Source organism: Platalea leucorodia, assembly GCF_965183815.1.
Source record: "Platalea leucorodia genome assembly, chromosome: 3".
NCBI lineage: Eukaryota > Metazoa > Chordata > Aves > Pelecaniformes > Threskiornithidae > Platalea > Platalea leucorodia.
Genome location: NC_138825.1, coordinates 21,397,144 through 21,421,981, shown reverse-complemented (window position 1 = coordinate 21,421,981; position 24,838 = coordinate 21,397,144). Strand labels below are relative to the sequence as shown.

At 39.2% G+C, this 24,838-nt stretch overlaps 1 protein-coding gene across 2 annotated transcripts in view; it reads left to right on the top strand.

Annotated features, from left to right (window-relative positions):
• CNIH3 (cornichon family AMPA receptor auxiliary protein 3) overlaps nt 1–13,514 on the top strand; it is a gene marked incomplete at both ends in the record, with an annotated part of 56,993 nt that extends 43,479 nt beyond the window's left edge. For both annotated transcript variants that reach the window (XM_082308030.1, XM_082308029.1), the window contains 3 exons: nt 8,679–8,791; nt 11,295–11,438; nt 13,487–13,514. In XM_082308030.1, coding sequence (XP_082164156.1) covers nt 8,679–8,791; nt 11,295–11,438; nt 13,487–13,514 — 285 coding nt within the window. The remainder of the gene's footprint in view (nt 1–8,678; nt 8,792–11,294; nt 11,439–13,486) is intronic.
• Nucleotides 13,515–24,838: the final 11,324 nt, after the last annotated feature.

The following is a 24,838-nucleotide window of genomic DNA, read 5'->3' as shown; positions in this document are numbered from 1 at the left end:
TGGAGTTAACATATTGATAGTGATTCACGCTTGATAGAGATTTTGTTTGCATCCAGAAGCATGAGGGACATAATGATTTTCCCTGAATCTTGCAATAAATTTGCAGTATAGACAAAACTTAGGCCTTCAGTACCTTTGTTGCTGAGACACCTTTTCCTCTTTTGCACTCTGATAGGAAATTCACTACAGATCATCTAAAAACTTCTCTCCTTCCATCTCTTAAGTCTTTTCTGCCTACTCTTTTATTACATTTATTATCTATGAAGCGTGGAATGGGATAAAATGGGGGTGTGCCCTATTCAATCAGTCTCTTAGGCACCCACATAGTTTTAATTTCATCAGAAAGAGTGGAACTTGGCACAGTAGCTATTTTGCAGAACTGACAGTAGAGTTGGGACCAAAGAGCTGGCAGTATTTGTGCACAAATAATCCCATAAATGTTGCTTGCCTAGAGATAGTGCATCTCTTCACACTTTTTATTTTATTGTAAATATATTGGGTTCATATTTACTAGAAAGGTATTACTATTGCAATAAAAGCACTGAACATAATACATTTCGTCCTTTCCTTGTATACAGTACCTTATCTGGAAAGAAAGTCCTTAAGCTAGGACTTAAGAACTTAGAGGAAGTATAGTATTTCTGGCAGGCAATTCGTTCACTACTGACGCTCATTTATTATGTGCATTGTGCCAGCACTGGTTTTAGTCAAATTTACAAGTTCCTGAATTCAGCACTTTTCAAAAGTTAGAACATAACAAGTGTTATTTTTAGCAATCATTACTTAAGGATGGCTGCGTGCTTACCTAAGAATAATGAAAAGATATATCCTGCTGTGTCTGCACAGGTGTTCAAAGCAGGGGTAGATCGTAAGGGGAAAAGTTACAAAACTATTGCAAGCCTGAGAGTGAAGAGTTCAAACTTGTGACTCAGTCACAGTTTGGTCCTTACCTCGCTTTTACTCCGGGGAGGAAGTAAGATTCACTGGTGTGATGCCTGATGGAAACTGGAATATCTTTTGAAGGGAGATACATATGGTTATTCATAATATTATTACTTACGAAAATATTTACGTATAAAACTATTTCAGGTTAACCAACTGTATTTTGCTGTTAGTCTAATCTTTTAAATGTTTATTCAATAATCAAAGTGGCAAACAAAGTATCACTCTGTAACAGACAACCTCTTGCCTTACAATTTGGCTTCTTCCAGTAGTGTTCTGGAGGATATGTCCTTACAGTATTAGAACATCACAAGTAAGAGTAGAATAAGGCCGAAGATGCAGCAAAAATCTATATGAGTAACTGTTGCCTGTAATGTACTCCTGAGAGCAGTGTACTTCTCAGCTGCTTGGGGTAATGTAATTTATGCATCTGTTCCTCAGAGCTGTGTTGAAGATATCGGCAAAATTTGACTTGCTAATGGACTGTATTTGGTCTAATTTGGTATGCAGTAAAGTAAATATTTGCATTTTAATAAAACTAAAGAAATTGGGGTTAAATCGAATGTCACCGTTACGTTCAGCAGAATGTTCGTTGTCTATTTAAGTCAGGATCAGACCTTATAAAGCCTCTACGCAATTACAAAAAGCAATATAATACCTAAAAATAGAGTGCAATGATTTTACATCATACCTGTTATATGGATGAAAATTGTTTCTGCTGGGAGTTAAATGTTCTACCTTGCCTTTAGATGCTGATGTTTTCAATAAAGCTGTTAGAATACCAGGGCAGGGATTGCCTTTACCACGTCTGCACTGTACCAAATCTGCTTCCTCAGACTGACAGTCTTTACACGCCAGATACGGAAACAGCCCTTTAGTGAACACTTAGTTTTCAGCATTTATGAAACTGTCAATCTTAGGCAGACCCCCGGGAGAAGGCCTGAGGGCCCTTCCTGTGCCGTGCAGATGGCTGAACTTCATTTTAATGATCACTGAGAGTTCTGCATTCATAGACCTGCCTGTGAAATGAGGGGCTGGTTTTCTAGATCCTAATGAACAGCTGTGGTACTAATTGTCATTCTCACCAGTTTTGGGCGAGCAGACAAAGATGGCATGAGCTCTTGGAATAACCCAGCTGCGGGGTGTCCTGGCTGGTTGTGTCTGAAATACAATAGTGAGGTAGGGCAAGAAAGCGTTTGATACCCTGTTTCGTGTCAGTGTTGTGAAAATTAGAGAAGTTTGCACTCCAGGGCTGCTAACCCAGCTTCTGTTACTGGTTCTGAATTAACAGTAAAAAAAGAAAGGTTGTGAAGATACCTCCTCATCCCTGCTGAGTGGAAAAGAACAGTTAGCAGAGGAGATACATTTGTAAGATCACAGCACATCTGCCTTAATGACGTGCCTTCCAAGGAACAGGGCACTTCTTGAACTGTGCTGGTGCCCTGCAGGCCTTATAGAGGAGAAGTCTTTTTTTAAATCTATTTCATAACCTCTGTACCTGTTGGCTGTTATGACCTCCCATAGGCTCTGCAATACAGAAATATTTTTAGGTATTCTTGATGGATGTCCCGTAAAGACCTGATCTTCCTCTGTCACTCTTGTTGAAATTATTATTTGTATTATGACAAAACTTAAATATTCTAGTCATAAACTAGCTCCAGTGGAATCTATAGATTTTAAATATAATTATCCCCATGTTGCAGAAGGCAAAAATGAGACAATGAGAAGTGAAATGATAGGCCTAAATACAGATGTGTTTGGTAGCTGAGATGGAAAGAGCATCCAGAAATCCTGTATTTTAATATTAGATCTGGTACTGTGTTACAGATGGATATGGAGTGCTTTGTGAGAATGATAATTAGGTTCTTTGTGTTATTCATTTCATTGTCTGGTATTTGTGCTGTGGAGTGACTTATGTTCACATCCACTTAATACTGTTCAACTAAATTCCAATAGTGCATTAGAATAATGAAATTTCCTTTACGAAGCATTGGCTTTGTACTGCGTTGCTTCATTGTGATCCAGAAAGGCGGAGGGGTGAAAAGACAGATGTTACATCCTTTCTTTTATTTGTACTCTGTATTTGGTCTATAACATCGTCTTGCATGCGTGCACCATTGCTCTCCCCAGAAAAAGTGTAAAGCTATATATGTGAACTTAGTAGGTTCAGCTGCAGGTTGTTCTTTTGATAATTTGGAATCCGTTTTCCAGATGTTTTCTTTTCAGCCTGAAAATTTGGACTGAAAACCTTAGTATATTTACGGTGACAGCATAGTATTGGGCTCTAGGGCAGCCTTTCAGAGGTTTGGGAAGTCAAGTAACTCAGATAATTTAAAGTAGATTAGAAAGACGTACTAGAAAATGTAAGAGGGAAGCCTTCCTGTATTTCAACAGTAAATTTAATGTGTTTCATGTGTTTGATCAATGCAAGCAGTATGTTTAAAACTGTTGCAAATGTTAAGATGTATGGTCTATGTATTTAAATTATGCACAGTTGACCCTACTTCTTTGGTTTGTGCAACAGCAGGAGCAAACAGATATGATTTGTTTCAATGTAAGTACATGCCACATACGTGCACAGTCTGGGCTAATGCACATACTACTGCTATTCTTCTGTGTGTTTCTGCTTTCTTTTTGTCACTTGCTTGCGCTACACTTCTGGCTTTTGTGGTCTGTGTTGTTCAATTAGGAGAATTTCAGAGTCATTAAATAATTGTCTCCCTTTGGTCTCACAATGTCCTGACACAGCTGGTGAGGGAGCCAACTAGGGAAGGCGCCCCGCTGGACCTCTTGTTTGTGAACAGAGAAGGCCAGGTGGGTGATGTGACGGTTGGAGGCTGTCTTGGGCATAGCGATCATGAAATGGTAGAGTTTTCAATTCTTGGAGAAGTAAGGAGGGGGGTCAGCAGAACTGCTACCTTGGACTTTCGGAGGGCAGACTTTGACCCGTTCAGGAGCCTGGTTGTCAGAGTCCCTTGGGAGGCAGTGCTGAAGCGCAAAGGAGTCCAGGAAGGCTGGACGTTCTTCAAGAAGGAAATCTTACAGGCGCAGGAGCAGGTCGTCCCCATGTGCTGAAAGATGAGCCGGCAGGGAAGACCAGCCTGGCTGAACAGAGAGCTTCAGCTGGAACTCAGAAATAAAAGGAGAGTTTGGAAGAAGGGGCAGGCAACTCGGGAGGAGTACGAGGATGTCGTGAGGTTATGCAGGGAGAGGATTAGAAGGGCCAAAGCCCAGCTGGCACTTAAACTAGCTACTGCTGTAAAAGACAACAAAAATGTTTCTACAAATACATTAGCGACAAAAGGAGGGCTAAGGAGAATTTTTATCCTTTATTGGATGTGAGGGGAAACACAGTGACAGAGGACCAGGAAAAGGCTGAGGTACTTAATGCCTTCTTTGCCCCAGTCTTTAATAGTCAGACCAGTTGTTCTCGGGGTACAACTGGTACTCCCTGAGCTGGAAGACAGGGAGGGGGAGCAGAATGAAGCCCCCATAATCCAAGGGGAAATGGTTAGCGACCTGCTACACCACTTCGACATGCACAAGTCTATTTTTAGGGCTATTCTAAGGACTTTAAAGTGTAATTAAAATAACCCTTGTGTTCTGAAAACCTTGGGTACATCTCCATCCCCTCTTTCCCTGCTACCAATGAGGACAAATTCTACATGTCAGCTTTAGCAGGGAGTATGGAAAAAAGCAGCAAAGTGAGCACCATAGTGACAAGCTTCAGCTACCCTTTAGTGGAAGTGGGTGCACCAGCATTAACCACTGTGATAAAGCAGAATGCACATAGATCAGGCCTAATTTGGGGCCCTGGAGTGATTCCATGCATGTGCGGTGTTTTCAGTTTCTTGTTGCTTTTAAGTGGATGGAAAAGCGTTTGTGTGTTTGTAAGGTGAACAGCTTGTTTCCGCTTGGGTAATAACCAGAGCTCTTACGTTACGTGAAGGAGATTCAACCTCCATTTATCTTCAGTTTTTTTCCTGCCATCTGTGGGAGAAGGCAGGCATTAAGAAGGGAAGTTGTCTCAGCCTCTAACAGCGTAATGAAGACTCTCAGAAACCCTGGGAAGGGTAGAGTGTCTAATGGCCGGTAATTTCTGGGTACGGTGTAAAATCTGTGGTTACTGTATGGAGGCTGGCGTGCACAGATGGAGACTGATGTAGAGTCAGAGTCTTTTGGGGAAGAAACAGCAATTCTGTGAGAATTACTATTATTGTGTAGCGCTCAGGAGTATTGGTCCTAAGCAAAGCGCTGGAAAGAAGCATGACGTCTTGATATTTCAGTGGATTAACAGTGACTGGGAAAGTTTGATTCACTTGTTACAGTTGATTTTCTAAGCATGAGAATTTAATAGCACCGATGAAGGGAGATTACTATTCCTGCTATAATATCTTCCCAGTTTTGGTTTCTGTGAGGTATTTTATATGCCCTGTTCACTGGCGAGACAAACTGTGAGAGTCATTCCATGTAAAAATGATATAATGTTCTGTAAAAGCAAATTACATTTGAGAAGGAGGTATCCATATGTAATAAACGGAATAAGGAGGAAAAGTACTGACAAAAAAAGATGGGTTTATCTTTCGTATAAGAACAACAGAATATATTTAGGAAAGAGGAAACAATAATGTTACTTAGGACTGAGCTTCCTGAGAGATGCCCTTCTGCAGTTTCAGTGTACGGAGGTCTTTGTATTCCTGTAAACACAAAGAAGCTGCTGACAGGTGCTTTGCTTCAGTGCTTGTTTTCCCATGCTTTAGTTCAGCCAAACCTAGATGTCTATACACAGCAAAGCCTGCCTTATTTTCTTGGAATTAGAGGGGAAGAATTTACCTACATGTGCAGGTATGCGTGTACTACTTTGTATGAGGATATATTGAATATTTATGGTGAGATGGTAATGATATGAGTATGATATCTACCTAAGATTTTACATTTTAAATGCAAATGATGGATTGGGAATAAAGATTTTGAATATTTACTGATACGGATATTTACTTAAATATACACATCAGAGCAAAATTTAGAAAAGGTAGAGTAGTTTCTTTCCCTTGCTTATGTTATAGCAAAAGGTATTTCTGATTAGCAGCAGAATTTTGCTCTGGAAGCTGACTTCCTTTACAAGCTTTCCTGTAGTTTTCCACAAGTAAATGTCAGCCAGCAGAATTTCTGGTGATAAATTTATAATGCCATTCATTAGCTTGGGACTCAAAGTGACGAAGTTGCAGCCCTTAAGAATTGTGTTGCTTTGCCAGTTTCTCCTTCAACTCAGTATTCCGTAACCATCTTGAGACTTCATCTTGAGCAGTGTCAGAAAGCAGAGGTTGTTATCTGAATCAGGGTGTTGCCCTGTATATATATGTGTGTGTATATATATATATAAGAATATATATATATTAATATATATAATATATATTATAGTTTATATCCTAACATGTTTATCATACTGTTTATATCCTAACATGTTTACCATCTGACAGCTTCATATGCTCTCCCAGAAATGAATTACAGACGTTAGTTTAATTCCTATTGCACAGCTATCTGTATCACAGAAGTTACTATTGCAGTTGACTATGTCAGCAGAAACAACAAGGATTGACTGCTGCTTGTTTCTCAAACAGCTTTCCTCTCTCCAGGAGCCAAATCCCATGTTTGCTAAAGTTGATTGACAGTTTCCATTGGTTTCAGAGGACATTGTGTCAAACTGCAGGATGATTCTTACAGCCAAGAACTGAGGCAATGTTATTTTTTAGTTATTTAGTTATTCAGCTATTCAGTTTGCTTTTCCTCACAAGCCTTGCTGTTAGTACCTTTCTACACTTCATGCTTTCAATTTTCTCGCCTCCTTTTAGATTTGGTCTCTTAGGTAAATCGCCTGAATATAAACTGCAGTTGGCTTTGCAGGCTGGGCTTTGTTTGCTTCTTGCATGAATTCTCCTCAGAAACTGTGATCAGCACTGATCCTTTATTTATTTATGTCCACAGGAATATATCACTCCAAGGAAAGGGTAAAGAGATCTAAATGACCCATTTGTTGTTCTGTCAAAAGCATAGGTAGATCTAATTTACACCAGAAACTGTGACTGGAAAGTGAGTCTGTTCCTGAGAGTCCATTGCTCCCTTTGTTTCCTTTCTAGCTTCACAGCAGATTTTTTGTTTTGTTTTGTTTTTTGTGCGCTGCATAAATTTTCACCATGGGTTTCCTTCCCTGTTGTTACCAGCCAGCCCACTGATGAGGCACTAGGGTTGTGTTCTTGCTAAGTTTGTGGCTTGTGTTGGAATCAGAAATCAAAGATGTGGTAATGAATGTAATATGCTTTTAAGTGTTGTAATGTTTAGTGGGTAGTCATACATCATGAAGACATTTCTTGTCTGCAATTTGTGATGAAGATGAATCATTCTTTGGGGAAAGGTTATAGTCATGTTGTAAATCACATTCTAAAAATGAAAAAAAAAAAAAATCCAGCAGTGATAAATAACTACCATCTGGAATCTGAACTATATAATTGTATTATGATTTGTCATCCACATAAGATAAGCTTTTGAGAATGTTTAAGTTGAAGGCATAGACACAGCGGTATCCAAACGTGTTAACTACTTTAAGTAGTGAAGTTAAATGACAGTAAAAAAAAAAAATATTCCCTGTGAGGTGGAAAGACTCCTAGAACCAAGAAGATGGAATTCATTGCAGCACAGCTGTATGGGAATAGGTAGGCATTGGGAATAACTGTATAGTAGGTTTTACATCATTTTAAAAAACAGGGCTCACTAATTATTTGACAGATGAAAATGAATTTGCATCAAAAGAAGCCCCTCAAAGGCTTTTTGTGATTTAACTTTGGTTGATGTAGCTCCAAGATGCAGCAAGAGATGCAGGTGAACTGTGTAAGGGATTGTCTAGCTTCGAGAAATATGTACTGCTGGAAATTAATCTCTTCTGTGACATGAATGAAGAAGAGAAATAGAGATTTCTGACAAAAGGCATTGGAAGAAAACCAGAGAGGAAAGACAGCTAAGAAATGGGAAAGCAGTGAAAAAAGCAAAATGCCTTTAGAAATAACTACTCTGAATCAACATCACGTAAACTTCTGTTTCTGCTAGCTGCCCACTCACTTTCTCTTTTAATAGAAAGAATCATCTTGGGTCTGAAACAAGTAGTGTGGGGAGCCATAGATTTACTAAGGAAGTAAGTTTCCTGTCTTAGTGGGTTTTAGCTTGCAACACTGAGTAATGGATTTGATCTCTTTAGGGTGTATTTAACATATCAAAATGGTAGAAGCAGCCTTTTTGCAAGGATGCTCCTCCAATATAGAAGTGAAGCTTTGGTAATAGCTTTATTATTTCCTTTCTGAATGCATTGGTAATGAAACTTACTTCTTTATGAACTCTTTTACGGGCATTCATTTAGTCTCACAATGCTTCTGTGAGGGAGACAGTAATATAATCTACATTTTGTAGACAGAAATCTGGAGCACTGGCTAAGACAGTAAATAATTTGTCCTGTGCCTCTCAACAAGCCCCTGGAGTACAGCCATGGTTAGAACCTGGACAAACGTGGCGCTGCATCTTGTGCTCATTCCTCCTAGCCAAGCTGTCTGTCAACTGAGGTATGTCTAGGGACAGACAGACACACAGGAGACTTGCAGAGATGGTTTGTTTTCTGAAAAACTGCTTAGGTGACTAAAATCAGAGAGGTGTTTTACTGACATCTGTTATTCCTGTTCCTTTCTTTTTAGCTGGTGTTGCCGGAGTACTCTATCCATAGTCTTTTCTGCATAATGTTTTTGTGCGCTCAAGAGTGGCTCACACTGGGGTTAAACGTTCCTTTGCTTTTTTATCACTTCTGGAGGTAAGCCCGTCTTTTATATGCTCACTGCTTGTTTAGCCTTATTTGCCAACTTGGCACATGTGCAGGTTGTGTGAACTATGAAGTGCAGTGATAGGAGTGTGGCTGAATATCTTTTGCCTAGAAGTTTTTGCCTATAAGCAGCTGAAACTTATGTTTCCAGAGAAAAAGTAAATATTTTTCAGGAACATTTAGGATGGGTAAAGAAAACAAATAATAATATAAATGTGGCTTTCAGTTACTAACTTAAACAAACATTCCAAAGGGTATCAGGATGTGCTCACCACAATTGAATGAAAACTTGGGAATGAGATAGGCTGGAATCTGACAGTGGAATTTGGTGAGGCTCTAAATACTTCACAGATAGGGAGCTGTAAGGCAGTTCATATCTGAATGATCTTGGACCTATTCATTCAGCCCCAGCAAGGAAACCTTTCCATTGGAATTGTGAAAGAGACTGGGCAGGTTGACAGAATTTTGCTTCTTATCTTCTTTGGCAGCTTTATGCTTTTTTTTTTCAGTATAAAATAAGTTGTTTCTTGCTATACAGTAGAGAATTTCTGTTCTGCAAGAGAAGTCTCTCTTAGAGACCCTCGGAGTAGGGATCGCAGTAGATGAAAAGCTGTTATCTTCACCCTGCCCATGTGAAAAAGTGGGGAGTGTTTCCGCTCTGGGTCTCTGCTATGTGCTTGCATTCACTGAGGGGCTTTCAGAGTTGATCACTAAGACCTGCTGTTGAGCAGCTTTAATGTTTTCTGGACAGGCAGTGCAGCTGCTGCTGCTGCATCTTCCTCTGCATTCTAGGGGAGGATCAGCCTTCTGTTGCCTCTGAAGATAACCAGGAGACGTCAGTTTTTGTGATTGTCAGTCTGGAGTCTTCGCTAGTTTTGCATTTCCACAATGTTTGTAAAAGATTGCACAGATGATTTTTGTCTGTCAGGGTCTCTTTGTGTTACAAAGATACATATGGCAGCAGATAGCTCCTGTTGTGAAGTAGCTTGAAAAATAATTCTGTAAAGAAGGCAAAACCATTATCTCAACCAGGAACTAAAAAGTAGTAGCTTTTTTACGCTATTTTCTGCAAAAGGCTGGAAGTAATGCAGAGGCATATGATAAAGTGTATTATTCAGAAGTTAGAGTCACAGTATAGTTCTCAGAAAGCTAAATGGAGTGCAGCTACGAGTGCTTTTCTGCCTGTTGGTTGGGTGCAATAAAAATAATGTTTTATAGTACTGTTTTACTAAAGGTTAATAACCAAAGTGTGACAATACTGGTTTAAAAAAGTTAAAAAAAGAAAAATAAATTATATTTTATGTCCAAGGTGAAAATGATCAGACTCTAAATAATGATATCAACCTTTAGAGAGAACTTCTGATTTTCTTTGTTTCCATGGTTCTCCATATGCTTTGCTATAATTACTCTGTATTTTCTGCTATTTTAACCACAGGCAGGTTTGGGTTCATTGTGAAAGTTCTGCACAAAACCATGGGAAGATACTGTGTAATATCTTCATCCCAATGAAGATAATTAAGCAAGGTTTCACTTGTGGTCTCTGTAAAATAATTTGCAGTGTTATTAGAGATTATAAGTGGATATGACTAATATTGGAAAGGAGGAAGGCGAGGTTATTATGAGAACATTTACTTTCAAAGTTTGCTGCTGGCAACTTGTATGGGGGTTTTATATCTACCTATCTATCTATCTATAAGCAATCCCAGCAACCTTCAGTGGTTACATTACTATTTCAAAGCAACAGAAATAACAATATTTCATCTGATTCGTGCTGATCTTAAAGCAGTTCATTAACTTTGTTGAGGGCTTCTTTTTTGGTTTGCTTTTACTTTTTACTGCAAAGTAACCGAGACAAAAGCTCGTTTGCCAAAAAAGTTCCTTTGTCGGGATTTTCTCAAGCATCCAGTCATTGCTGAAAATAATTAGAAATTTCTCCTATGTAAGAAGAAAAACATTTTCCAATTAAAACTATTTGGATGATAATTTTTTGAGCAATGCTACATGTAGAAAATATTAGTCAGCCAGATCTTATGTTACTCCATATTGACTTTTTTAGTTTCTAGAGTTGAAGGAACTGAGCTATTAGTTGATTGAGACTGTCACTTTTCATCATGTCTGAAATCAATTGTGTAGATGCAGTTAAAGCCCAGTAATCCTTCCTCCATGCTGTGATCACAAGCCACCACATATTGTCACTCACAATATTTAACTTATTAGTGAGTAAGCCAGAAGTAACTATATAGGAAGGGGCAATGTTTCAATCTAAAGAATTAATAGAGCACAGAAAGTCCACATTCATGAATTGCTTGGTTCTATACGAACGGTCTGCTTAGACCTGATTTTAACAACATCCAGAAACAGAGGCTTGAAAAAGAGAGGGAAATTCATGGAAGATGGTTGTCTTCTGAGCTGGTGATCAGGAGAGTGTATATCTGCACATACTTAATGCAGAATGTTACAGAGTCATTTTACATGTCTTCTCCTGCTCTTTCAGGTATTTTCGTTGCCCAGCAGATAGTTCAGAGCTAGCATATGATCCACCTGCAGTCATGAATGCAGATACCTTGAGTTACTGTCAAAAAGAGGCCTGGTGTAAGCTAGCTTTCTATCTCCTTTCCTTCTTCTACTATCTGTACTGGTAAGTGTGGTCATTTCACTAAGGAAATAGTAGCTGCTTTTCATTTAACATGTCAAATTGTATTTAGGAATGACTGGAACCAATTGCTCATTTCCTTAGTCTTATAAAACTTGCTTCTGATCTTGATTCAGGGAAGCATGCCCACTTACAGCAGCATGTGCTTATATCTGCTGACACCTCAGTACAGAATATTAAGTGTTTTATCTAAGGCCTGAGCCAGGCCCCAGGGCCAACCCAAGGGAAAAATTTTTACTTGTCTGCATAGTCTGTTAGGATGGGTGAAATAGCAAATGTTTTGATACTGACATTACATCAGATAAAAATTATAATGTTCTTATGATTCAAGAGAATCATAAGAAAAATACTACATCTATTGGTGTAGTGATGCTCAAGATGGTAAGTAAATGGGTAGGTAGATGGTGGGTAGGAACATGGGGTGCATCATCCCTGTAGTCATTCCTACAGCCTCCCTTTCATTACAGAGTAAGCCTGCGCATGGTCCAAATCCCTAACTTAAGTACATTCTTGAAGATATGTACCCCATTTGTGTGTATATGTAGCCCAGTTGTGTGTTGTCCCCCTGCCCCTTTCAGCTGTCAGATGTCCTTAGTGCACAGTCACAAATGCCCAGTGCAAGAATATGTGAGGATCATATTTAAGGTAAGGCCTTGGCAGAATCCCTGTGCTTTTAGTTGCCCCTGTAATCACACCATAAAACTACTTGACAGCAAAGGTTAACACACTTTAAATGGAGGGGTTGTTTTATGATGCCTTTCTTCTACTCCTTCTTCCGTGATATATTTGCATACAGTGCCTCTTCAAGCCAGCCTTGCATGCAGTAATCCCTCTGTAAGGCAGGTTTGTACACTAGTGGAAGAAGATAAATGTTATTTCACCTTTGATCACTGGTACGTTATCTGTTCTGTTGTTCCCCATATCTTGAGGAGTCATTGCTGCAGGTTGTTGTTTCTCAATGTTACTTTTAAATATTATTGACAACAAAGTTTTCTGTCCACATGTGCATGTGTATGTGCCTGTGTCTGCCTACATGAGAGAGAAGGAAACTAGAAGGGCCCAGACTCAGAGAAGCTGGTAGGTGCCTAACTCACACTGAGATGGATGGGGCATGAGAATCTGAGCAGGAGTTTAGCATCCAGTAGCTTTGTGTGTTTGGGCTGAGTGCCTTTGCCTGCCAGTCCTTTTCACGGGGGCAAGAGTGGAAAGCATGGCAGTTACACTAGACAAGCCCTGTTGGTAGTGCAAGGAGAGATGGCAAGGCATGGCTGGAGAGAGAAGCATTTTTAACCCCACATTTTTGTGTTGGCTAAAAGACCCTGTCAAAGTCAGCTGTGTAGTGTGGTCTAGCATTTCTGCTGGGAGTCTGCTGTTGTGCAGCTTCCTCTGAGCTCTGTTTCCTTCATTCTAAAATGTGGCCATAAGCCAAAATACGCTGCGTAGTGCTAAATAAAATAGTATTAATTACATTCAATTTTGCTGTTCTTTCCTGGGTATTGTCAGAATTCGAATTGCTGTAAAATGGAGCTGTGGCAATATACTGGGATTTCTTCACTTTTCAGAGTTGCATTTAATATGTACGGATTCACTCCAGCTGGTGTCTGCATTTTATGTTTCTTCTACTGCATGGATTTTTTTTCCAAAGGAAACAAAATAATGCAGTTTCATGGGAAACCTTGCCTGCCCTGCTGAGAGTTGCCGATTGAAGTTTTAAAGATCAAACACGCTAAAGCAAAATGGTTTTGTTTCTTCACTGTTCAAATTCAGACATCAGACTGCACTTTAATAAGCTCAAACACAGCTTGTGGTGCAGTAGGATGTTGATAATGAATTTGTTATTTCTTGAGTGCTTTTTGATACCCATCTTGAATACACCATAATTAAGATGCTTTAGAGAGATAGAAAGAATGCAAAGGAAAGCACAGGCCATTACAGTCAGACCTGAGGAACAGAGAGTAAAGGGTTATAAAAATCAAAGTGGTCTGTATGCTTCTAAAGGATACTTTCGTATTGTGTCTTTCTTTTACATTCAGCATGATCTACACTTTGGTGAGCTCTTAACTGAAAGATCATCATTAAAGACTGAAAACAACAAAGGCTGGAGGTGCAAGAATGAGTGAGCCAAGTGAAGCATGATTAAAAAAAAAAAAAAAAAGCAAAGAGAGGAAAACTTTGAACCCAAGAAGTAAATAGAGTATGTGAAAGAGAGACCCAGCAAGAAGAAGCAGAATACCATGGGAGAATGGACGAGTTAACTGTGTTTAGGTCCTGTTTCTCAATGTGTTGCCGTAAATGACTTTCAAAACCCAAACAAAACAAACAAAAAAATGCAACAAGGTGGGCCAACTTACACAACTATTCACCTCCCCAGGGATAATGCTGCTTGGTTTCGTGGATTCATTATAAACTGTAGTCCCTACTGTCTTCCAGGGAGCAAAGTTTCTTTTCTTAATGACTATCTTGGACTGAGGAAGCAGAGGGCAAAATCATCTTACACAGAAAGAACAGCTATACCACACATTCTGAAAATGAGCACCGACTGGAGTTCAGATAAGATGTATGACTGTTCTGCAGGGATGTTCACATGACACTAATCGAACTGGGATGTCGGATCTTGTGGAATTGCTTCAGTGTTTTTTTTTCCACCCATAACAACAGTAAAAAAAGAATTTGCAGTTGCAGTGTTCTGTTTTCTAATGATATGCTATTTCTGTAGGTGAACGTCCACTATATTTCTGTACTTCATTTGTGATGCACCAATAATATACAGTGATATGTATAAATACATTGAGTTTGACCTAATCATGCCAAGCACTTATCAGAATAGCGTTCCTCTGACTGCCAAAAAAAAGGTAAAAGCTACATATATTAAGGAGGATTGTAACATAGCAATTATATTTATCACAATGCTGGATAACAAAATACTGGACCAGCTAATCGTGGTCTGTAATACTGTTTTGCAGCTTTATTTCTGCTGTCAAATTTAAGCTGAAACAAATATACAAAGTGTTTTTGTCTTGTATGGGGTTCGTATTGAAAGATGTTAAGTTTTTTATAATTTAAAAGTTTTTAGATTTTATCATATAATTCTCATTTAAATTCATATATATGGGCTGTATAACTTTATATATATATGTATATACAAATACACATCTGCATAAATACTCACAATCTATTTATATTTTAGCTTAATCTGTTTGATTGACAGGTGAAAGGCATCAAGTGTCCAGAACAGCTGCTAAATATATATTCAGCGCTGAGCCTAGTGGACCAGGGCTGGTTCCCTCAAAGTCACTAAGGTATTTCAGTGCAGCCACTGGTGCTCTGGGTAGCAGGCAAGCCTGTAAGATCGAGACTAACACCAGTGCATGCACAGAGACCACGTGGATGTTGCATTGTGAACGAGCTAATAAGGTATGTTGCTACTAGAGATGCTGCAGAAAGCAGTGCTTGGTTACAGCTAGTCTCGTTAGCCCTACTAGCTCATTGTTGACCCTGCCAGATTTGGTCTGGCTATTGAGAGCTAGTAGATTGTTCCTGTACCAAACTCTGAGGACTTTTTAGTCTGGGACTTCAGCCGGAGAAATGCAGCCCCGCATTCAGTACCAGCCCAGTGCTAACATACCCTGTTTCAGAGCATGGTGCAGAATCAATGGCTGAATGGAGTCGTCTCATGCCTTGTAAGGTCCAAATTGAGCTGGAGTTACTGCATGTGTACAGTGCCAACACTCTTTCTGGTTTTAGCTGGCTGCGTTAACAAAATTAAATCCTGTTAGCCTGCAAAACACAGTTGCTGCCTGCAAACTGTCTGCTCCTGGACCATGCCAACTCCCAAGTCATGCCTGGGCATTTCTTGGAAGAGTGATAGCTGGCCTGCAGAAAAATTATACTAGGGGTCATTCTAACAATATTTAGATGATCAAGTTGTCCCAAGTGCTGACGTTCTTTAATTTACAAGTACAGACATAGCCAGTAGGTCTTCTTGGATGTAGTTTAACTTCTTACAACATAGCATTCCCAGTTCTGGAAGTACACAACAAGGCTGCCAAATCAGGTTACTTGTGAAGCTAATTTGGGCTCTGATGGTTCGTTAGTTTGGATTGCACACACTACAGAAGTGGCTAAACTGCTCTTGAAATCATACTGACCCTGCAATCAATATAGATGTATTCGCTTGGAGCGTGCTTGAGATAAGAAGATTTGCTGGGTCATCACAGAGCTCACCGATAAAGCTCTGCTGCCATGGTATAATTAATGCACAACCCATAAAAAGCTGACAATTGTCTGTAACTGAATTCCTTCTCTACATGCTAGCATCTACAGAAGTTCTACAGAAGTATAGGAACTAGATTCACAAGAGCAAATCACAGTGAATAACTTCCAGGTATCTTGCCATCTCATAAAACTCTCAACTCTGAGCAGGTGACTGCATCTTCCAGGCATCTCCCAGGATGCATAGGAGGTGGAAAAAATTTAATTCAGGTTTCTTATATTCCAGATATGCACTTTAAACTTAGTTTCACCAAAAGGCCTGCAAGTTTTTTGTGAGGCTGGATGGGTGAAAGTATGATCACATCTTGCCTGAAAACACACAATTTTAAAATCCTGAGATTTAGCCATGAGCTAGACTGCCAGCTGGTCAATTGCTTGCCTACAGAGCTGGGCAGAAGCTCTGTGAGTTTTTGTATCTGGCATTGGCATCTAATTCTTGACTTTACACAAGAGGTGCTTACATACGTAGGTCTTCTGAATGTAGCTTCAGGTGACTTCAAGGGCATAATGCTTGAGTGGACGTGCTAGGTCAGTTAAAACAGGTTCTCTATTTCAGGCAACTTTGTGAATATATTTATCAAACTCCACCTGAAAGCAGAACAGTTTGTTTGATCCCACTACTGCTATAAGCAAGTGTTTCCAGTATCTCACTGCTCTGATACTAGAAAGTTTTTCTGCATTTCCAGAGTAAATTTGTTCTTGGATAATTTATCCACTTGCTTTTGAGCCAACATTAGCCTAAATACACTTTATCTCATGCTGCTTAAGACCTTAATACGTAGAGAGCGCAGTCCTTTTCAGCCTCCATTCTGTTAGAAGTGAACCGTCTCTTTTTCTGTCCTCCCATAGAAAAGCTCTCCATTCTCCATGTCTTCTCTAAAGGATTTCTCTGTTGTCTTTCCACTCAAATTAATCTTTCTTAAGAGTGGATGATCACAGCTGTTCAGAGTATTCTGGAGAGTAACTAGTCCTTACTATGAATGGACAATGAAAGTGAACATTCTCAGTTCTTACCAGTAATCCTTATTCAAAAAAATAATCCCACTGCTCTCAATAGCATTTTGTTTCTCTTCAAGAAGAATCTTAATATGAAGTCAATGGAAAAACTTGTTTAATATGAGATACTTTCCCTTTGATTGAATTCAGTGAAGCTTCTTCTGAGCAGAAATAATTTATGAAACTGGCCAAAGCATTAATGGAGGAAGTGTTTAATGTAAGACATGTATCTCCAACCCAGAATTCAGGAGTAATGAGACCTTCTAAGGTGTCTGGCAGTATCAAGAAGCTACTAACGCTGTGGACCTCACAGACAACAGAGTAAGATACAGCCCTCAGCATGTTCCTTGCTCTGTGTTGTTAGCCAGGTGAGCTGCAGTATCTTGCTGGGTTACTCCAACAGACTACCACTGCTTGGCTGCAGTCCAGTGCTAAACCATTACCTGCTGTAGTGGCAGGTACCATATTCACACTGGTATTCAAATTAGTAATTGTCTTACAATGACAGGTTGTGTCCCTGGATTTGCCAAAGGGTAGAAAAAAACCAAAGTTTTTTTTCTAAAGTCAAATAGCTGTGTTACATAACAGGAAGTGTAGGATTACTGTAAATGGTCCAGAAATTTTCCCTGGATTCTTCTATGTTGTGGCTGTGTGCTCTGGCCTCCGAACAGTTCTGCCCACGTATAGTGGGTGTTCTCAAGTCCAGATTTGTCATTTTCTCTGTTACTTGCCAGCCATATTATAAGAGAAGAGGCACAAATAGAGGAAGGAAGAATGAGGGATACAAGATACCTGTTGCCCTCTTAATCCCTGGCCATGTATCTGGCTAAACACAAGCTAGGCATACTTTGACCAAAGCGAGGGAAGTAAAGAACTGCATAGCTGTTGGTGAAGAACAGAAAAAATGCTGTGATCTTTGGTCACAAGGCAGTCTCATCCCCATGTCACACTTGTAAGGGAGAAATAATCTATGCTATCCCTTTTGTCTCCAGTTCCTCCTTGTTGGTTGGTGGAGGCTGGAGATTTCCTCCCCAAGCCTGCTCCCTTCCTGCCTCTTTTCCTGGAAGGGTGAATGTTATTACGTAGGAGCAGCAGTTTTCTTCTCTCATATCCATCTTCTGGTGATACAGATAAACCCCACAAAAGTCATAAGAAAACATGTCATCTTCCTTTGCTCCTTTGAACAGGTGTGCAATGAGCACATGTTTAAATGAGTATTCATTTTCCTCATTTGTACCATCTGTAAAGTGAGAATGGTGATACCTAGCCTGTGAAATCTTTCCATACATATGATACTCATTTTTTTTTTTTCATAACTGTTGAATCTGCTTAAAGGGAAAAGGTAGGAGATGGAAAAACAAACTGAGAGGATGAGACCTGAATGAGCTGCTTACCAAAGGGGTACCTACACAGTGTGCTGGCCTGTAGATGCCTGTTCCTGGAAGTGATGAAAAGGCAGCCCTGTTGGCAAGGTGTTGCTCTGTCCTATTTATAGTCAGGTAATTGCAGCAATGCTGAATAAAATTTGTTGCTGCTATGACTGTTTCAGTTTCAAATACATCAAATCAATGCTGGTAGCAGAATGCTTCGCCTACAAATAATTAAGTGCACTTAAGCTGTCAGAAATGTTTTTCCATCTGTTTCCTTGGGCCATACTCTTCCTTTTGCACTAAGCCACTGAAAGTGGAAGAAAGTTCTTCAATGTACATCTTCTTACAGAAACTGCACTGAGGTTTGTGATCTGGTGCTGCTGTTGGAGTCATGATTACTCATACATTAGTATCGGTATTAGCAATCTATTGCTTTTCCTTTCTCCATTCTGTCTCCACACAGATATTTTTGTAAAACAAAAATTGTACAGGGCATGATCCAAAATCCTTGAATTTACTGGAGATCTTCCGTTGTTTCCAATAGACTTCAGTTAATCCATTACTCTAGAGCTACATGGGAAATAGGTCCATGCTGGAAAGTCCCTGGAGTTCTGCTGGTAGAGATTCTGTCCTTTAGATCTCGATATCACATCCATTAATATAACTGAATTATATTAATGGAAGAGGAACATGCATTTCGGAGGGATAAATGTAACATTTCAGTGCTCATGCCAGACTGTCACAGAAAGTTATACAAACTTGGTAAAAATCTAGCTTCATGGAAGTTAACAGAAATCTTGCTTCTTACTTCATGTCAGCCCCACTTAGCATTGTACAATTTCCACCAAGAGGTCAATGGAAATTAAAAATAAAAAGAAAACCATCAATAATTTTAGTTAATCAAAAATGTTATTGGATGTTAGCTAAAGCTTTGATTGTTACGATTAGAGCAGGAGATCAAAAGGTTGAAATACAGCAAGATATTTTTATTTGGGAAGCAACAAATATTAGACTGTCATCTGTGCTGCACTGAACTTTGCATTGGTGATCTCAATCCATATTCCTGCTCTGGTGAGTTTTTTGATCATGCTTGGCTCGTGAACACATTGTTCTGATTTATTTTTGTTCTGCACAGTAATGCAGTTGTAGGTGGGAAGGAGGGAAAATTCTGCTCTAAAATACAGCATTCCTCTTTTTTCTCCCAAATAACCAATGAACATGCTGTAACAAAATTCTAATGATGTATTTCAGTGGTACATCTCAACCTAAGAATGAAGCTGTTTGCTGCGGATGGTGTTCTGCTGCAGTTTAATAAATCACAGTCCTAGAAATATTTTAAATGTTTACACAATTAAAGTAGTTATTTTCTTACCGTTAAATTGCTGGCCATCTTCTCATGCAAGAGAAAATGTACTTCTGTGGCCCAATTCCATGACTTTCTGGGTAGTTAAACCCGCAGTAAAACTGAGTGATGTAAAGTGCTTTTAAAAATTTTTTTTCTAGTAATGGGACCCCATGTTTAGGTCATATATTATGGAAACGGAGTGAAGAGTTAAAAAGAGCCCAAACCTCTTATTTTCTCCAAAGCTTGAATAGATGTTGCTCCTTTTTTCACGTGAAGTATCCCTAATATCACCAGTCTCCTGACAGATCTGAAGAAATCTGACTGTCCTGTTGTTCTGACAGTTTCAGTCTTGTTAAGCAGATTTGCAGCCACTGATCATTAGCCTGAAACACTGACTGGAAAACATAGATCCTACAAACCACACCAGGATTTTTGGAAATGTTGTTTTAAGTAACACAGCAGAGATCCAGTCTTATGGAATAGCTCTCACCTGTGCGTAGTAATATACAGTACCAAGCAAATAATAGTACAAGTAATATATAGTACAAGACCTATAGTACAAATAAACCAGAATTTCTGCTTCATCTGTAATATATTTTTTGTAATACAGTACTTTGCTTGCTGTAAAAAGCAATATAAATTACAAGACAGAAGATAATCAGGCTGCAGCAGTTAACAGGAATGCAAAGTTTGACCGTAGTTACTTCTAAACGTTTCAAATAATTACTGTTTCTGTCAGAGTTATTGACAGCTCGGAGTTACTGGAGGTGCAAATTATGATGTTAATAGGAGATTTAGCAGTACATACATTCGCTTCTTTTGGAATAAGAATCCATGTTTCTTTCTAAAACATATTTAACACATTTTCAGACCTTACCTGACTCTCAATATATACCAAATTTAAATACATTGCCAAAAAAACCCAAATGAAATGCAAATACAAAATATAGCAAACATGACAGATTCTTTAGCAAATTTCTAGAGAGCCTTGTTATTCAAAGGTAATTTTTAGGTTTGATATCATTTATTGTGGGTCTCTGAACTGTTGAAGCCCACTTGAATACTGCCATTGTCAACAGCAACAGTTCAGCAGGAATACGAGCAAATACAAGCTTGGTTATGTCTTCCCAGCTGCTAAGAAATATCTCATCATGGAGCCACATTTAGTATAGAGCAGATGACATCCACTTTGTCACTTTGAATCACTTGCCCTTTCAGAAGGTAAGAACATGCCAGTCCCAAACCCTTTTTAGCTATTTGCAGCCAGTGATGTTGACCTACCTTGTCTTTACAAGCACACACTGGTCTCTAGATTGAAAAATACCATCAGGCAAGAACAGTTTTCACTGACCTGTTCTTGAGCTTCAGCTTTTACTGTTTTGGAGTGGGGGTTTTTTGTCTGAAAGACATTTATTTCCTATGCCTAATGACCAGCATCACTACATTGGTTTTGGAAGCCTTCCTCCCACCCACCCTTTTGTTGGGTGCATTTTAGTACATATCAAAGTGTACTAAATCCATGTCTTTGAAATGTGTTTCTCCTCAGGTCTGATTTTCAGCATTCCTGCTCTTTCAGTGCTGAGTAGTCGTCCAGCCATAGAAAGGTATATAAATGAATTATAAAGTTCTATAAAATATCCAGTGGAGGAGGGCTCTCATCTATCCTTTCTTATAACAGAAAAACAATGGGAACACTGAAAAAAAATTGAGAGGCAAAGATGTGAAACATGAAAAGAAATATATGCCCTATTTTAATCAATGAATGCGTTGTCTCAAAGATACAAGTATCAGGACACCAAATATTCAGTATTGTTCCATGTGAACCTATACCCTTATATAGATAACAAACCCTTCCATAGTTACATTTGAAAGAATAAAACTGTAGAAGAGTTAGGAACCTACAGCTTTCAGGAGCCATCCAATTGCCAGTGGTTTGAGTTCAGCAGACTATTCACCCAATGACCAGCTTATCTGTTACAAATTATTTTCCACTTTGTTCTGAAATGTCTGGAGGTGGCTGCTATAAAAGGCAGCAGCCGAAGCCAGATGGACCACTGCTGTGTTCGTTCAAGGACTCAGATTCTGTTCTCAAATGACCATAAATCCAGAACATCCAGTGAATTAGAAACTATGTTTCAAATTATTAGCTTCTCTACACTGAGGATAAAACTTTCAAAAGCTCCTAAATTACTTTGAGTGTAAGTCTAATTTTCACAAAATACTTGCATATTTACTTACTAGAGCTAAGAATCCTAAGAACCTCTTGAAAATAAAATGAAACACTTGTCCACATACCAAGACTTCAGTACGCAGGAGAAAGCGGTAAGAAATTGCCACGTGGTAGCTGTTCCTCACCAGGACCTTGTATTTGCGCTCTATACACTACAGCCTTGTACAGCGAAGTCTGCAGTTTCACAGGTGGTTGGCACTGGAGGTGCCCACAGAGGAAGTCACTGCAGAATAGCTGATGCGTTCTTCAGTCCTTTGTTGCTCTTTTGATTCGTTTTGCATACAGGTGAACCCTCAGACTCCTAAATACTTTAGGCACTTTAAAACGTTATTTGAGTGCAGTCTACTAACTTCTGTTAACTGCAGGGTATGTACTCTAATCAGCTAACCAGAAAGGATATAAAAATAAGGCAAAGCCAGATAATCCCTCTTTAAGAGATGAAGGTCTCACGGTTGAGTTATCAGAACTGAGAAAATGAGAGTTCAGTTCTTGCCTGTTGCGCAGCCTTCCTTTGTCACTTTGGGCAGGCACTTAATCTCTCAGCTCACCATCCCCTACCTGGAGGTGATAGCGCTTCCTTTCTCCCTCTTTTTGTCTGTCGTGTCACTTTAGATTATGAACTCTTGTGAGACAGAGCCATTTCTTTCTCTGAGTAATGCCTGGCACTGCGTAGCGAAACTGGGAATTACATGTCTAGATGGTATTATAATCATAAATAATTAATACTTTTTCTCATGGGAGGAAGAAACTGAGTTCAGTGGAAGTAGTCAAAATGTATTTGTTCCACTGTCGCCAAGATCGGTACCTGACCTGGTTTGTTGCTGTGCCTTAGGGCCTACTGACAAGTGTGCTTTAGCCTCTGAATGCATGTAATGCTGTAATTTGATGCTGCTGAAAAGCACTAAAATGTAAAGAATAAAAAAATCTGAAAAGCTCCCCATTTCAGTATTTTGCACCCTTCTAATAGCTCTTTGCTCTAACCCTTCACCCCCTTCCTTTATCACGCAATGACATCCTGTTTTACTCATCTTTCGGTGTTGTGTTGAAAGCAAGCCCAGTGCAAGCTTAGACTAAAATGGTGTCACTGATTCCAATCTCGATCATTTGTCTGCTTGTGGACATTTGTTTGAGAATTAAATTATCCTGTTTTGGTTTAAATGAGGTACAAATGGAAACGAGATAATTTGATAGAAATCCTTTTTATTCTGGAATATGAATAAAGCCACATGTACAGGAATATGATGTTTAAACGTATTTGTCTGCATTAGCACAGATTTGTTATCACACTAGATCAGAAGCATAGAAGTTGCCTCCATTTGGCAAAGGGTGATAGATTTTTATAGATATAACCCAGCTGCAAAACAGCAGAGCTGTGTTCACAGGCAGGAACATGCCCCAGTTGTGAGCACTGGTGCAAGCACTCTCTAACCTTTCACGGTGTGGATTCATGCAGGTTACTGGTGGGCCTTTGAGTGAGTGCACTTGGGGACCAGTGTTCATAATCAGTTGGGAAGTAAAACTACCTGGGAAGTTAGAACATTAAACAGTGCTAAACTTTTGCAAAGTGGATACATGTTTAACGCTTGTTTCTTCCACCACAGTTTACATCATCCTTGAATTTGGTGACTTAATATTGCAGTTTTAGGTCCTTGAGTTCAGCACTCAAGTAGGCTGCTCTTTTTTATAGGTACGTATATATTTTCTAAGAGATTGCATGAGATGAACTATAAAGGAATCTAAGGTTTTTCTATATCCCTTTTATTGTCCATTTATAAGCCTTTAAATACTTTAGTATTTGACTTCGTGCTCCTTGATATACACATGCACACACAGGCTATCTAGAAGCTAAATAAATTCTTGTCTGTTAATGTAATGGACAAAGGGAAGTGCTCTTCTTTATCTCTGTGTATCTACCACTTATAGCAGGTCCAAACAGCAATAATACTTATGGGATTGCACCAAGCAAGAAGAGCAAGCTGTATTTCTGGACTGCAATGGCTTTTCTAACAAGTTTATTTGAAATCCATTTTTGAGAAGCACTGCTATGCGGTCCTTGTAAGCCACACCACCTCAGGTCGTTTGAGAGCCTGTTTTCAAGGGATGTTGAAGACATTCACCGAATGTGCTCATTCTTTGACTCCTCGTCCTTGAAAACCTAGATGCAGTTAGCAAGGTCTGTGGGAGAAAAATTAGAGCTGGTAAGTCCTGCCTGTCATCCAGAGCACTCTCATTCTTAGAGCAGCAGCCAGCTGCTTTGAATATCTTTGATGGAATTTATTGGATTTTCTCTCATGGGTTTGCCTTACGAGAGCAGGCAATGTCCCTTTAAGTTAATTATTGAATAAGATTGTTGAGTTGTATTGGAAAATATGAATCATTCTTTCAAAACTTGTTGCTTTTAAGTAGAAGCAGTATTTATTCTCCAAAAGCTTCCTGAAGCGGTAGTGGCAGCAGCAGAATTTTAGTGTACCTTCTCTCATTCATCATTTGAAGTCTACAAGAACAAGCGATGAATCTTTGATGAACTTTGTCAAGCTCCCTTCAGATTGTATTAGCAATTTTATAAGCTTCAAAGAAGTTCAGAAACAATTTGTTATGGCTGTATCTACTTTTTTTCTCTTTGAACACTCAGCCCAGTGCTGAGCACAGATACATCACCAAGTTAGAAAGTCTTGTCCCTATGTTTCTAGTGTAAATGAAAGCCTATGTAGCAAACATTGGGAGGATATTGTCCAGAGGAATCCCAATAACAGCTGCCAGACTTACAGGGTCCTTTTAAATTTTTTTTTTTTTAATATTATTTTAAGTGTAATGAATCCATTGACCATGTGTAGAGACAATCTCTTATCCCGGTGCACTGGGAGTAATTATGAATTTGTGATGCTTTTTTCGTGCAATCATAGGGCTCTGTTTTCTCTCTGCAACATGTTTTAACATCCATGAAACACCCTTCTGTGTCCAGCAGGTATCTTGTTCCCAGAGCTTGGTACAAATGTTATCAGAAACAAATAGTGTGTCCTCAAACGAGGACATTACTTTTGTCATTTCTTGGTTTTGTGCCTCACCCTGCTAGAGGCTAGAGGCTGAACTACTGCACGCAAGCACTGAGAACTCAAAGACCTGGAAATTTGTTTACTTTTAGCACAACATTTGCAGTCACCAATATTGTTGG